Source organism: Hemiscyllium ocellatum, chromosome 13 (assembly GCF_020745735.1).
Source record: "Hemiscyllium ocellatum isolate sHemOce1 chromosome 13, sHemOce1.pat.X.cur, whole genome shotgun sequence".
Classification (NCBI taxonomy): Eukaryota; Metazoa; Chordata; class Chondrichthyes; order Orectolobiformes; family Hemiscylliidae; genus Hemiscyllium; species Hemiscyllium ocellatum.
The window spans coordinates 59,190,835-59,206,598 of NC_083413.1; the positions used below are offsets into that span (position 1 = coordinate 59,190,835).

At 36.8% G+C, this 15,764-nt stretch overlaps 1 protein-coding gene across 1 annotated transcript in view; it reads left to right on the forward strand.

Annotated features, from left to right (window-relative positions):
* The window catches only part of cul3b (cullin 3b), a 61,903-nt gene extending 46,679 nt beyond the window's left edge, over nucleotides 1–15,224 (forward strand). The window contains 8 exon segments of the mRNA XM_060834858.1: nucleotides 2,580–2,750; nucleotides 3,842–3,949; nucleotides 5,044–5,168; nucleotides 6,964–7,060; nucleotides 9,193–9,327; nucleotides 10,447–10,633; nucleotides 11,933–12,078; nucleotides 13,244–15,224. Coding sequence (XP_060690841.1) covers nucleotides 2,580–2,750; nucleotides 3,842–3,949; nucleotides 5,044–5,168; nucleotides 6,964–7,060; nucleotides 9,193–9,327; nucleotides 10,447–10,633; nucleotides 11,933–12,078; nucleotides 13,244–13,375 — 1,101 coding nt within the window. The 3' untranslated portion in view covers nucleotides 13,376–15,224.
* The last annotated feature ends 540 nt before the right edge of the window (nucleotides 15,225–15,764 follow it).

Consider the following 15,764-nt stretch of genomic DNA (forward strand, 5'->3'; position numbering starts at 1 on the left):
AAACATATGGAATTGTGTACTGATTTTATGTAATTGAACTTAAACTAATCAAACCTAAATTGAATGTAATTGACCAAGATTTTGAGATCTTAATTATAGTGAAACCGTCGCATTCACTTATCACTTCCCTGAAACTGACTGCAGTTTTTGAAGTCTGCAGGTGTGCAGTTGAGCATGGAAATACAGAAGTTGTTGTCAGTGATCCTGTGGCCAGATTTCTAGATTTCCCAACTTGCAGGCTGGGAGGTAGGGAAACATAAAATAAGTTAAATGTCCTGTCTCCTTTTCTGGTGTTCAGTTAGTGGCCTGGTAAATGACCTGCCTGCCCTTTGACTAATTAAGTCAATTAGTGACTGATTAGTGGCTACATGTGTCTCTTCTTATTGTCAGTATTTTACAAGTGATCGGTGGGAACTTTACCTGCAGAAGCTGCTTTGGCTTCCTTCTTGCGAATAGTATGGTTGGGATTATGGTTATTGGTGTCTCGATTAGGAACACTTACTCATGGCGGCCCCACCCACACCACACTGAGCAGCAGCTACCCACTTAAAAAAAAACCCTTGTGCTGGGACTGTCTGAGTGCAGTGAACCTTGATCTCATTTAATTCCTGAGTGACAGCGGTCCAGGGCCTACTGCAGCCACAGCAGCAGCCACCCTTTGGGAGGTCCCTTCTGGCACAGAATCGCTGTGGGAAACCTTGCCTCTATGGGCTGCATTTTGTTGATTGTGGATTACTAAGTTAATAATTGCTGTTGTCCTGAAAAGCTCATTCTACGTTTGTCAAATGTCAAGTTCCTACATTTAAATTTTATTTACATTTGATAATTCACCTAACTTAATTTCATGTATGTGTCCTAATAATTTCTTTCACTTTCTAAAATGTTGAATGAAAATTAACAAGTTCAGAGTATTTTACTTCCTGTTTTGCTGTTTGAGAATTTTTAAATTTGTATGGCTGCTTACCTTGCTTAATATCATTGCTGTTGCTGGACTCTTGGATATACCCTTGACTTGACAACAAACTCAAATTAATCTTGGTAAAGGGAAACCTCTGCTATAGAGATTTGTTAGACCTTTCTGATAGAAGTTTGAAGTCAGCAGTGAGCCCTGTTTTTTTTTAATTTCAAAACACATTTTATTCATAATACGTTTCACAAACACAGTTTGGTTCTGTATAGTAACGTATGAAGGAAACAAACATGCAAAATGTTGGAGTTTGACTCTATCAAACAATCCAAAGACACATCTATCTTTCTTGAACCAAACTATTTTTACATTTTTTTGAGGCACTAAGAGTGTCTGATAATTGAATGGACTCCCATTGTGCTTCAGCAGGAAGATGCCAGACAGTGGTATTTCCCCACTGCACCTTGACAGCAGCTACCCCAAATTTTAGTGTGTCCTTCAGCATGTAGTCCTGGATCTTGGAATGTGCCAGTGTGCAACACTTGGTTGAGGTCAACTCCCTATTCTGGAAGACTGGCAAGTTTTGGGAAGACCAAAGAGCATCTTTCACCAAGTTGATGGTCCTTCAGGCACAGTTGATATTTGTCTTGGTATGCATCCTGGGTAATAGACTGTAGAGCAGAATCCTGCATCACAGAACTGCTCAGTATGAGCCTCGACAAAAGATATTGTATCTTTCTCCAGATTTCATTTCAAAAGACACAATCCAAAAGGAGATGTGTGACTGTTTCAACGTCCCTGCAGCTGCTTTGAGGGCAGAATGTGGTGGCGCAGACTTAACAGGCAGGCAAGAAGGATCTCGCAGGTAATACTCTTCACCACTAGCCAAGCGAGGTCTTGGTGCTGTTAAAGAGTTCTGGTGATGAGGCATTCTGCCAAATGATTTTGACAGTCTGCTAAAGGGACCATGCGACAGGATCCACCCTCTCTTTTACTGCAAGGTCTCAAGGATGCAACATGCTGACCACTTCCTGATGGACTTGTGGTCAGTTGTTTCACTGCTGATAGCTGAATGCAGAATGTGGTTGCAGGAAAATTGAACCTGGATCAGATTTTAGATATGAGCGACTATGAGTACAAGTGACATGACACTACTTTCGCATGACCATGGGTGCCAGTGAACACTCTAAAGTATTGCAGTCATCTGAAACTAGGCATTCTGTCCATGGGCATGGATAATTTTGCGAGCGCTCGATCCTTCATGTGATGGATCTTTATGCAAATTCAAAGTTCTCCACCACAAAATGTCTGTCACCAGAACTAATGTTTCACATACTATCAGCACCATATTACATTTGCTTCCATACCATTTATTGTTTTATTTGATGAAAATTTTGCAGAAATTTCAGTAACTTTTTTTAATATATATGTGTTGTGAAGAATAGATAGAGAAAATAATTCATTTGGTCAAATAAATGATTTTAAATTACTTTTGGATTGAATTCTTAACTATGGAAAGACATACGGTGAACTGTAGTTAAGATTTGTACTCTAATCATGTTTACAGTTCTGAAATAAATGTCCTGTGTTGAAATTGAACTTAGATTAAATGCTACTTTAAACATAAGCTGTACGTGTCCTATTAGAAGGTGAGTTTTCTTTTTCTATTAAGTTGACAGAACAAGAAGTTGAGACAATCTTGGACAAGGCCATGGTACTGTTCCGATTTATGCAAGAGAAAGATGTGTTTGAGCGATACTACAAGCAGCATCTGGCCAGAAGGCTTCTCACTAACAAAAGTGTATCTGATGACTCAGAGAAAAATATGATCTCGAAACTTAAGGTAAAATGTAAATCTTAAGTTGTGGTAGTCCGGTATTTTAAAAGAAAAAGCATTCTAATCGCATTTACATTCATAATGGTGAATATCTTATTACTCTAATCTTGCACTGCAAAAGTGCAATTGTAATTAACTGTTTATGTACTGCTTAGAGGAAGTGGCATGAGAGAAGTAGAAGATACAGCATGAAAAAATTATGCAGTGAATTATAAATGCCATACTAATTTTGGGGGATAAGGAGGTTCAAAATAAATTTTTAAAAATAAGATATCTTCACAAGTGGAATGTGATGTGTTATCTAAGTTTTCACACTGATTAACCTAAATGTTTATACTTGCCTTTTTACCAAAAACGTTTAGCACTCCAGGTTGCTATAAAGCTTGGTAGCACTGATTCAGAAGTAGAATGAAGCTTGAAACTTTAATATGACTTCTTCTGGTAAAAATAGCTATGCAAATTGGCTTTCAAGCTGTGTGAAAATTGTGTGATCATTGTTTCAGTTTCACATAATTTTATATTGAACTAGCAAAATATCTATTTCTATAGTTTTAAGGGAAGCAGGCAATCTGTTGTGGTCCACAAATGTATGTTGTTTGGGCAATTGGAGTATAATTGGGTGAAATTAATTTACGAGGAGAAAGTGAGGACTGCAGATGCTGGAGATCAGAGCTGAAAATGTGTTGCTGGAAAAGCGCAGCAGGTCAGGCAGCATCCAAGGAGCAGGAGTATCGATGTTTCGGACATGAGCCCTTCTTCAGGAGGGCTCATGCCCGAAACGTCGATTCTCCTACGCTTTGGATGCTACCTGACCTGCTGAGCTCTTCCAGCAACACATTTTCAGCTCTGAAGTTAATTTACCTCTAGTTACTTATTTAATTTAATTTTCACCAAGGCCTCTTATGTAGCCCAAATAGTGTTTTAGTTTCAATTTAATCCTTTGAATTCAGAGGCTATAGGCAAAATATAAGTATCATTCAGTCAGCAAAGTTGCTTCCCTTTTTGAAGCAATATTTTTGGGACTTGGATTATTGTCCATACATTAAGATTACATCTGTTGACTTGAATCATTATGTTAAATGTTTCTTTTTCTTTAGACGGAGTGTGGCTGCCAGTTCACATCTAAACTGGAAGGAATGTTCAGGGACATGAGTATCTCAAATACAACGATGGATGAGTTTCGACAACACTTACAAACTACTGGGGTGAGATGATGTTTCCATTAAAATGATTATTATCATACAGGGTATGGAACATTCTAAGTGATTTGAAAATCTAAGTTTCTGACACTGGACTATCATCTATTAATTGTTAAATGTTTTTAGTTTGTAGACTAGGATTGATAGGGATTGTATTATTAGGAGTGTAGATTTTCCTTATTCAATAAGTTTTTCTTTTATCCAGCCATCCACTGGCAAAACATCATCGCCAATGGAACTGGTTTTGTCTCAAAACGTAAGCATAGGGTCACCAAAAGTTTTGTACTCTTTAATAATTTAAGATTTATAATGACTGAATCCATTTTTTGATATCACCAACAAACTAAATTTTTGTGTACAATGGACAACAGCCAGATTTTACAACTGTATTAATGGCAAAAGCACTAATATCCATAGTGATCATAACTGTGAAACCAATAGGAACCATGACCACCTGCACTAAACGCAGTTAAACAGAAAATTCAGAGGAGCATTCCCTGCTCCTCCGTGAGGTGTACTGTCGGATATCCATGCAATAATAGTCTTCAGAAATCACTTCATTTGGCAGAGGCTTCCCCTTTTGTGGTGTAATATTCCACCTTGTTGAGTCAGCAGTAATTTGGATCTTGCACACTATTAAAAATCTGTAAGGACTCCTGAGCAATTCTCTTCGCTCTATAAACATATCTTTGTGGAACATCACATTTTAACATTCCTTAAATTAAATAGGTTTCTTTTTTTTTTAAAAAAGTTTTTTCCATGTTTCTATCTGTACCATGTTTTCCTATGTAGTGAAGTGAAAGATAAGCAGGAAATTTTACTTTAGGGTTTTACTGCCTCTGAAAATTCTTCCAAGTGATTGGCTACTTAATTTGCTTAATGATAATAGCTGGTATATGAATCCTGTCTGATCAAACTAATGTCATCAAAGATTAAATCAATGTCATCAAGATCATTTGGACACCTTTCTTTTAGGTTAGCTGGAAATAGCATCATTTGCCAATCACAGTAGAACCTAAACCATTATATTTTACTAAGTGCAATGCCTCTTATAAATATAGAAATATATAAAATGAACTTGGTTCCTTTTTTCACTTCAGGTTTCTCTAGGAGGTGTCGACCTAACTGTAAGAGTTTTGACTACAGGGTATTGGCCTACTCAGTCTGCTACACCAAAATGTAACATCCCCCCGGCACCGCGACATGCCTTTGAAGTCTTTCGAAGGTAAAGCTTCCAAAAAAGCAATTTTATTTTAAGAGTATTTGATCATCAAATCATTTTGACTTTTTTCTACTGCTTATAATTTCATATTGGTTCCACCCTATGAGCTTGGTGCTGAGCAAGTGCTGTTCTCTGGTAACCCTGATTGCAAGTGACTTGGGGTGTTTCTTTGTTGGCCAGCTGTGGAGACATGCCAGTAATGTGCTGACTGCAGTGCTCCCAAGTCTGATCTAGTCCACTGAGATGTCAGTACCTGAGCTGTCGAAAGTGTAGGACACAGTCTTGTCACTGCTTCCTAGAGATCTATGTTGCTTTCCACTGAAGAGGAGGCACTGATGTCTGGACAGGCTGGTTTCCTTAGGGCAGAGTCTGTTTGGGTGTTGCTTATGCCTGCATAATACAAAAGTGGGGATGAGTTGCCAAAAAGGAGTAGAAACTTGGACATGTTAAGAATATTCTGTGGTGGTTATGGGAGAGCAGCACAACATTTACCAATGAACTGTACTTGGTTGCCGAAACAGAGGTGGTAGACACGGTCCACTGCTGCTAAGACAAGAATTCTGTATTCATTGGGTGTGAACAGTTGAGTCTTGATCACTGGTCCATGCAACTTGACCCCCTTTGCCCTGTTGTGTGTTTCTATCAAAATGAGAAAAGGGGCAGGGATTGATTTGCATGAAAGTGATTGCTAAGCTGTTAGTGTTGGTGCAGGTGAGAGAATGGTGGTGAGGTGCCATGAGTGAGTAGGAAGTGCAGTGGCTAATCATTTGAATGAATAAGGCGGGTGATAGCAATTGAATGAAGATGCAGCACACAAGAATGGGAAAGTAGACAGTGAGCCTTGGTGGGAGGTGTCTGCAGTGGCAGAGTTGGAGAATGTGAGATCACAGAGAGAGGAGGATAGCAGTTACCTTTGTGGAGCCTAGAAGTTCATTAACTGTTCTACAGCATTGCTAGTCATTCCTCTGGATGTGGAATCAAGACTATTCAGGGTGACAACTTCAAACCAGTCTGGGAAAGTGTGGTGCTGTGATCTCCTCTGACTATGCTAAGCCATCTGAATCTCCATTCAGTCCTGGACCTCCTGATCCTTGTCTGCAAAGCAGGTGCCAACTTACCTCTGTTCACCATCTCCCGTGCAAGCCTTTTCTTGCTGAAACAGTGAAAGACGTTTCCTAGCTTGTAGCATTTGAACTGGTGTGTAGCTGGGCTTTAATTTTGGTCATGATTTGGAGATGCCGGTATTGGACTGGGGTGAACAAAGTTAAAAATCTCACAACACCAGGTTGTAGTCCAACAGGTTCAATTGGAAGCACTAGCTTTCGGAGCACCACTCCTTCATTGACACAACGACCTGATGAAGGAGCAGGGCTCCAAAAGCTCGTGCTTCCAGTTAAACCTGTTGGACTATAACCTGATTTTGTGTGATTTTTAACTTTAATTTTGGTGTCAGTGACTGGAAACCTTTTAAGTCCCAGCAGCAGCAAGCACTTGTGGTGACTGCAGCAGCGATGCTGTGAATAATTAGAGGTGAGCAGTGTAAAACTGAGAAACCATTCTCAAGAAACTCTCCTAAAGTTCACACTTGGCCAAACTTTGGGAAAATGCAGCTCACTGTTTTGGCTTAAATTAAAGGACACCTTTTAACACAGTCTTGTAAAGACCCACATTTATAACGCTGTTCAAAAACAACTAAGGATCGATACAAACCATTAAGTGATGTTGTATTTGTCTTGCATTTTAGGGTAGAGATTTTTATAGACATGCTTGGAAATGCTAATTTTTGTTTTAATTGCAGATTCTACTTGGCAAAGCACAGTGGTCGACAGCTCACACTTCAACACCACATGGGTTCAGCAGATTTAAATGCCACTTTTTATGGACCTGTGAAAAAGGCAAGTGCCTTAATGAAATAAACACCTAGAAACTGTTACAAATTGGTTAAACGCAAGAGAAGGAAAATGCACTAATTGTTAAAATAAACTGGAAATAAAGGGAGCTGTTCTCACCTTGCTGGCAATCTTGATTGAGTATGGTTCTATTCGGCAAAAGTTGTGTGTACATTTAGGGTTTTTTCTTCGCCTTAAATTGAACTATGAAACACTTCAAAGAGGATATTGTGGTCTGTACAGTACATTATATTTTGAAAGGGTAAAAGCACTAATTTACACAAATTTAATTACAAATTAAGTTTTACAAAGAATGGAAATAAGAATTCAAAATTTACCTAAAATTTAATCGTTGGAACTGTTTATTTCAGCATCGGTCCATTTTGCATATATTGAGCCCAAAAAAATAGCTTTACAGAAGAAACCATTTGCATTATTTTCATTCATTCAGCATTAAATATTTGGGTTAAGTGCATGAGAACTTCCCAGTCAGTTGAATAGATGTTTGCATCGTGTGCTGATTACAAGAAATTGTATTAATGTCTTTTAAGAAAAAGTAATCAAATTTAATTGCATCTACCTGAGCTAAAATGCCTTTATGACATTGTACAAAAAGGCAGTCAATTGTAAAGCTTTTGGGCAAAATCTTGAACTAATGCTAATGCTGTACAGAAAAATTGTAAGTAGCAATTCTAAATTCATCAATGTGGAGGTTAAGGTTGGTGACATTCAGGTCAAGCTGCATCAATGGAGACAGGAAAGTAAAGAGAACATTTCAGCGTTGGTGATTCCAGTGACCAGTTCCAGTTGGGAGAACTTTAACGTTTTCTCCTAGGTCCTACTTGCTTGTGATGCTTCCAGCATTGTTTTATTTTTATTTTAGAGTTCCAGCATCTGCAGCATTTTTCTGAATAGAAGAGTTAGAGTTTAAACTCCAAATGGTTAAACAATCCAAGCCTTGATAAAAGTACTTCAAAAATGTAGTCATGCCTTTTTTCTCTTTATGCAAGAATTAAATATCTTCTGAGTGTTTATATTCTTAAAAAGCATAGTAAAACTCAAGATTTTAGAAAGTAAAGCAATTTAGAGTTGCTTTCAGTTTACTATGGAGTTTGTTTAAAATTTGCATTTATATGTGTGCTGATAAATGAAGCATTTGTTAAGCGTATAATAATTTTCTGATAGGTTGAGTAACTGACTGCTCACTAATCATTTTGAATGGGTGGTAGGAAGAAATTATATTTGCATCATAAATTGAAATTTAGTCTCAATTAACTGCTGTTTTGGAGACCATCAAAAATTCAGTTGTAGCATTCTGTTTGTCTTGTGCTTGAAAGGAAATTTGAAAAACGGTCAACTCCTTATTCTTGATGTAAAACCATATGCAGATTTTCTTCTCAGGTCTGTTAATGTAAAAAGAAATCACCTAGTTTTACGTAATTTACTTTTACAACAAAGCACTCAGTCATAGAGACGCATAGCACGGAAACAGATCCTTCGGTCCAACTCATCATGCTGACCAGATATCCTAACCTAGTCTAGACCCATTTGCCAGCAGTTGGCCCATATCCCTCTAAATCCTTCCTATTCATATACCACTCAGGTCCCTTTTAAATGTTGTAATTGTACCAGCCTCCACAGCTTCCTCTGGCAGCTCATTCCATACATGCACCACCCTGTGCATGAGATAGTTGCCCCTTAGGTCCTTTTTATATCTTTACCCTCTCACCCTAAACTTATGTCCTTTTAGTTCTGGACTCCCCCACCCCAGGGAAAAGACCTTGTCTATTTATCCTATTCATGCCTCTCATGATTTTATAAAACCTGTAAGTCACCCCTCAGCCTCTGATTCTCCAGGGAAAATAGCCCCAGTCTGTTCAGCCTCTCCTTACAGCTCAAACCCTCTAACCCTGGTAACGTCCTTGTAAATCTTTTCTGAAACCTTTCAAGTTTCACAACCTGGGGCCCGTGGATTTTAGTCAGTTAAGCTAAAATGCAGTCAAGCTTGTGCCATTTTTAAACTGGTGAACGTGTGTTTATTAATCATTCCAAGACAGTGAAATCATATTTTACATGCTAATGTTGCAATCATTTTGAAATATGTTCCATGTGGTCACTTATACATTTTGTCTTAATAGGAAGATGGTTCTGAGGTTGGAGTAGGTGGAGCTCAAGTAACTGGCTCGAATACCAGAAAGCACATATTACAAGTATCTACTTTCCAAATGACTATATTAATGCTGTTTAACAATAGAGAAAAATACACATTTGAGGTGAGAATGACATCAATCCGATACATGTCAAAGTCTGTTATATTAGGGAAAATAAATTTTTGCTGAAGTAGCTTCACAGGACATGAACTTGGCTTCCTACTAAATTGTTTCATGCCTATTTAACCACAAGATAATTGCATGTAAAGAGCCAATGACTGTTTAAACGCTGGTGTGAAGTAGGTTATTTTTGTAATTTTTATTAAATGTGCTTCAGTACGGACTGATAAAGTTATACATTATTATTAACAGAAAATTGCATTACTGATCAGTGAGAAGCTAAATTTTGTGAAAACCTGAGTCGATAAACAGGCTGGTTGATTTCAGATCAGTTTGTACTTCAGTTTTTTTAATGTAAAAGATTAAGGAAAATGATCTTGAGAGTTGCATTGCTATTTAAGTTTATAACAGTGCACCTTGTAGTGACATACATAAATAATGTGCTCAATCCAGGCAGCATCTCTGGAGAGGAAAAAATAGTTTATCTAAGAACTGAAAAAGAGTTGGAAAGTAATAGGTTTTAAGGAAATGAGAGGAGATTCAATGGGGAGATCAGTATGGGATGCAAAACAGGAGAGCTTGGATAACAGAAGGGACGGTGCAAGGCAAAAGGGGCTGGTAGAGAACAAGCGAAGAAACAAGAGATAGCCTATATGAGGTGTAAACTTGGTTACATTAGTTTTCGCTTGTTCTGGTGAAAACCAGGAAACTAGAATTTTAATGCTTTCTTTGGCATTTCAGCATCAGCAGTATTTTGATTTTGTTTTTCTGTACTGATACTGGCAAGTTATGCAAAAATGTGTTTATAGGAGAGATGTTGGTGTTTCAATTTTCCTATTTGTTAGTGCATAGACTGCAAACAACACTACCAAAGATGGTTTTATCTGAGAATGTTTGTGATACATCTCTTCATCACAATGTTTTCTCTTCTATAATAGGCTTTTCCATTAAGCGTTTTGACCTTGCAACAATGTAGACTGAGTCAGAATTAGAATTGTTCTATTTAATTATTTCCACTTTTCCTAAAAGCCCAACCACTTGCCTAATGCTGAACAAAATGCATGTGAAAATGAGGTATGATTGTATATATACTCTTTCTGAAGTGCTGTAACTTCTTTACAGGAAATTCAGCAGGAAACAGATATTCCCGAACGAGAATTGATCAGAGCACTTCAGTCATTAGCATGTGGAAAACCAACGCAACGAGTCCTTAGCAAAGAGCCCAAATCAAAAGAAATTGAGCCTGGTCACGTTTTTATAGTGAATGATCAGTTCACATCAAAGTTGCACAGAGTCAAGATTCAAACAGGTTTGTTTTTAAAAGTAAAAGAAACTCATTAGACTTAGATTAATATCTTTTCTATAGATAGATGTAACCACATACAAATGTTTGACTAGTTCAATTAAGAGTGAATAACTTAACAATATTTTTCAAAGTCCTTAACAAATATACTCAAGGAAAATGAGTATTAAGCAAAAATAAAAAGATGAGACTATGCAAAATCACCTAATATTTTGTCAAAGTGGATGAACCTTGAAACTTCTCATTGTGGAGAGAAATCCAAAAATGTAGAACAAAGTAGGCTAATTGGGTTAGATATTGTAGACTTGATAGGCCAAATGGTCTCTATTTGCACTGTAGGGATTCTATAGTTGTAATTCACAATGACTCCTCCGCTTATATTGTTTTTTTTCTTCTTCTTCAATCTTCTGTATTGATTCTTGCTAACCTGAGGTCCATCTCCAAGCTCATACTTAGAATGACAGCCACTTTATCTTCCCCTCAGCATCTTGCTGCCTTATATCTTTCATTGTCTGGGCAATCATACTTTGTTACTAGGAGTTGCAACATACCATATCAAATTCCCATACCTTCCCAGTTTTATTAGAAGAAACAATCATGGAAGTGTTGAGGTCAGTATATTTTGAAAGGAAATTATTTTTTGTGGAAAACATCAAAATATTTGTAATTTCAGAGCATTTTTGATTAATAAACTGAAGGTAAAAATGTTGAAGGAGATCATTGCTATTATGAAAGAACTTTAATACCAAAGTCCAACCAGAAATGAAGTGGTGTTTCTTGTTATCCTTATATTTCTTCTTTCTTTTATCCTGTAAATGGAATAATGTTTGTAGAAGCTCAGACTTTGTTGAAAACAGCAAATACATTTGTGTCTTCATGACCTGAGATCTGACATCTATGACCTAAATTAAAACATTGAGTCTTAACTGTTTCTACTTAATTGTACACCATTACAATATATTACACTTTTGCTAAAGCCATCTGTTCAGGTAGTTTAGTGAAGTGCTCACGTGATTGAAATACTCCAAGTACTGAACAGGAAGGAGATTTTTGGCATTTTGCAGAAGCATGTATCATTGCTGTTCTTTTGGTTCACTGAAATTTAAATATTGTAACACCATGACCCAAGTTCATATTAGTTTACTGTGTTGTACTAAATGCTGTGGCTCTGCTTGAAATTAATTAATTGCTTCCAGTTTCATCAAAGGAAAGCCTGATTTAGCAGAAGTTGAAATGTCAGAAATTTAGAAATTGATATTATTTCATTTGTAACCATTTAAATTAAATATTGGATTGAATTTACAGTTGCTGCCAAACAAGGAGAGTCTGACCCAGAACGAAAAGAAACACGCCAGAAAGTAGATGATGACCGAAAGCATGAAATTGAAGCTGCAATTGTCCGCATCATGAAATCAAGGAAGAAGATGCAGCATAATGTTCTGGTAGCAGAGGTAAAAAAATTTATTTCATCAAAACATACTTGTGAAATACCTAATAATAAAACAGGTTCATTTGCATATAGTTCATTTTAGTAAGTTTTTCTACTGCTAAAGTCCAAGAATGATTGAAATAGTAAGCACAATTAATTTAGTCAATTTTCTGACAATTGTTTAATAACTTAAAATCATCCCTTTGGAATTATATTATAAATAACCAATCCACATTTATAATATGGGCCCTTTCATATTCTATAAATTATATATCCTATAAATATATCCTATAAATTATTCTTCAGTATCCCCTTTCCTGTCTCTCTCTTTCTGCCATGTCAGTATAGGTATTAATGAATATACAAAGATATTTTACGGTCATGTGATGTGAGAAATTATTTATCTGGACTTTTCCCTCTGACCCATCCCGTTGAATCGATCGCTGTTATGCTTGTACTTCCCATGTTGCCAAACCCCAGGTGCCTCCACAATGATGTTGGGTTTTACTGACCTCCTACCTAATGCTGCCACAGCTGCTTGCAAATTGGCACTCCATGTTACCAAGAACTCTGCTTCGTCCCCTAATTAGATTAGATTAGCTGCAGTATGGAAACAGGCCCTTCGGCCCAACAAGTCCACACCAACCCTCTGAAGAGTAACCCACCCAGACCCTACATTTATCACTGACTAATAATCCTATCACTATGGGCTATTTAGCATGACCAATTCACCTGACCTGCACATCTTTGGATTGTGGGAGGAAACAGAGCACCCAGAGAAAACCCACGCAGACACTGGAAGAATGTGCAGACTCCACACAGACAGTTGCTCGAGACCAGAATCGAACCTGGGTCCCTGATGCTGAGAGGCAGCAGTGCTAACCACTGAGCCATTGTGCCACCCTCTTCCCTTACTTTCCCCACCCTTTCCTGTGAATCAAGTCCTGCATTCCCAGTCTGCAGTTTATTGTATCTTCTGAAACCAGAATCTTCCTCCACACTGCTTTTCAAGTTCTGTAATACTGCAAGGCCCTCACTGTTGTCCTGTCAAATCCCAGAACCTTGTCCTCCTCAATATTGTCAAAACCCAGAATCTCACTTTTAGTTACAGAAATCAATGAATTTTCAACAGTTTGAGATTTATTGTACTTAATAGTTAACGTTTTTGCATCCCTTTTCATCATAAGGTGACTCAGCAACTGAAGGCTCGCTTCTTACCAAGCCCCGTGGTAATTAAAAAAAGAATCGAGGGACTTATTGAGAGAGAATATTTGGCACGAACACCTGAGGATCGCAAAGTATACACTTATGTAGCGTAAGATGCATTCAACAGGTTTATCTGTTTTTAAAATGCATTCAACAGGTTTATCTGTTCTGGACTGTATAATCGCATGAACTGGGAGGTTCATTTTAAAATTATTAAGAAGACCTTCTCCAAATAAATTGCAGTAAGTGTACTAGATTATCAGATCAAGCCCTCATTCCCTGTGATAATTTTGAACAAAAATGGACCCAACGTCTGGTTGCTCACCGTTTTACCCATGTAGAGATCATCTTTAACAGTTCCTCGGGGAAACGTGAATGTGTTTTCATTTTGTTTTCAGTACTGTAAAAAAAGAATAAAATCTAGAAAACATGAAATACCATCAATAAAAATAAAGTAACTGTTCGAATTTCTTCTTCCCCGATTCTCAATGTTGATGTAATGGCATTTTATTTAAAGTGTTTGGCACCTCTGTGCTTGTAAGGATTGGGTATATAGAGCTGGTTAAATGAACTGCAGCTGCCTTACTTTTTTTTTGCCCTGCTTTTTGCAATATTCTGCTGATAAAAGCCTTTACTGGGATCTCCCAGATATGCACATTTTTCAAATGTCAAGAATGTGCTTTTTTGATCTTGCTATATTTTATCATTGGATATTAGTAACTACTGGAGTTATTTCAGTAAAAATCCATTGATAGGGTGCTTGTAAACTGCCCATATTGTATTAAAAATTGTTTTTGATTTTGTTGGTGGCAAGTGCAGTTCATACCCAGTTACTTCTAAAGTTGAAGTTTTATTTCAGTGTGTATAAAATGTATAATATGTTTTTGCTGTTGTACTCACTGCTGATGGTAGCTTGTACAGGGCATTGTTTTCATCACATTACATGTAGACAGAAGAATTCAAAATAAAATAATTAGTAAACTAGAGAAAATCCACATTGTACACAAGATGTATACAGTCATAATATCTCTTGGGATGATCAGCCTATCTTAGTATTCATCTGAAATGAATTGAAGATAGATGTGACAAATGCATGAAATAGATCAGTTTTTATGATGGAGCCTTTAAAGAACAACTCCTGTTTAGTTTCAACTGTGGATGAACTGAAAGCTTGCATGTAATTTATTTTTGAGATACGTTTGCATAAAATTAAGCAAGACTGCCTCAAAATTGCAAGTTTACCTTCTCAGCTGGGAGTGGGTGGTTTTTCGTTTTGTAAAATTACATATCCATTTAGGAAGGATTCTCAAGGCTGATATGGTTTATTTCCTCTTTAAAGCATTAAACACCATACATATCTGAGGGATATCCATCCATATCTATAAATGTTCCAACCAATTTCACAAACTAGTTTATCAGAAATATATCCAGAAAATTATTTATATAATTATTTGGTAGAAGATTCTTTGAGGTGTTCTTACTCAGTGAATTTTAGTGTGCTGTTAATGTATACGAACAAAATAGCGAAATATGTTTCCTGGGTACTGTACTGAAATATTCTGAAGTGCTACCTCAATAATCAGTAGTTTCTCTGTTTATATTATGGCTGTTCAGTGTATCCAGAATTAAGTTGGAGTTGTTCTCTTAAAGCCCTATCCAGTGCTATAGTGGAGCGAGAATGGATGGAAGTGATCCCTTCTGGGATTAATTTTTTAAATAAAAAGTTTAGTAAAATTTTGGGGACACTTAATATATGTATACCTACAATAATTTATGTTTAAAAGGTTGATCTTAATGGGTTGATTTCTTTTTAAGTTATGAGGTTTGTTATTATAGGTAAATGTCAGATTGTTTGCTGTACTGCTTTTAAAGGGCATATTACGATCAATCCAGTTCAGCCAAGGTCTTTGTTATGGTGCCGCCCAATGGAATACACATTAAAGGTTCTACACAAAGTACAAAGTTGAATGTTTTGATATACCTTCTAGGACAATACTGCAAGGAAATGAAGACCATTTACAATAAAATCACTGACTGGAGTAAATATTTATATAAATTCCACCTATTTAGATGTGTCAACCTTCTATTTTCTGCAGTTCATATTTTAATTAAGCCATTCTGCTTTAAAGTACATGTTCACTTCTTTACAAAAGATGTTCCGAATAGATTTTGTTCTCATTAACTTGAAAACAAACCTGGAAGTAGTAAATTTCAGTGTTGAGAAAATGCAAATGAATTTAGTTCAAAAGCCAAACTTTTCTGTGTTCATTCTCATTTCCTACATTTTTGAAGGCTGTTGCTTTTGAAGGACTGTTGCAGTAGCTTTCAATGGGTTTTTAAAATAAGCTTGTTGTTTCCTGGGATGGTGATTTGAGACACTTAATGTTTTTACTTCATATTTTAGAAAAGATCGCTTATAAATCCTTTTTCATATAAGATCATCCCAGTTGGCTAGAAATACTCTATGCCTGCTAATACATATTGTCAAAACATTTAATATGA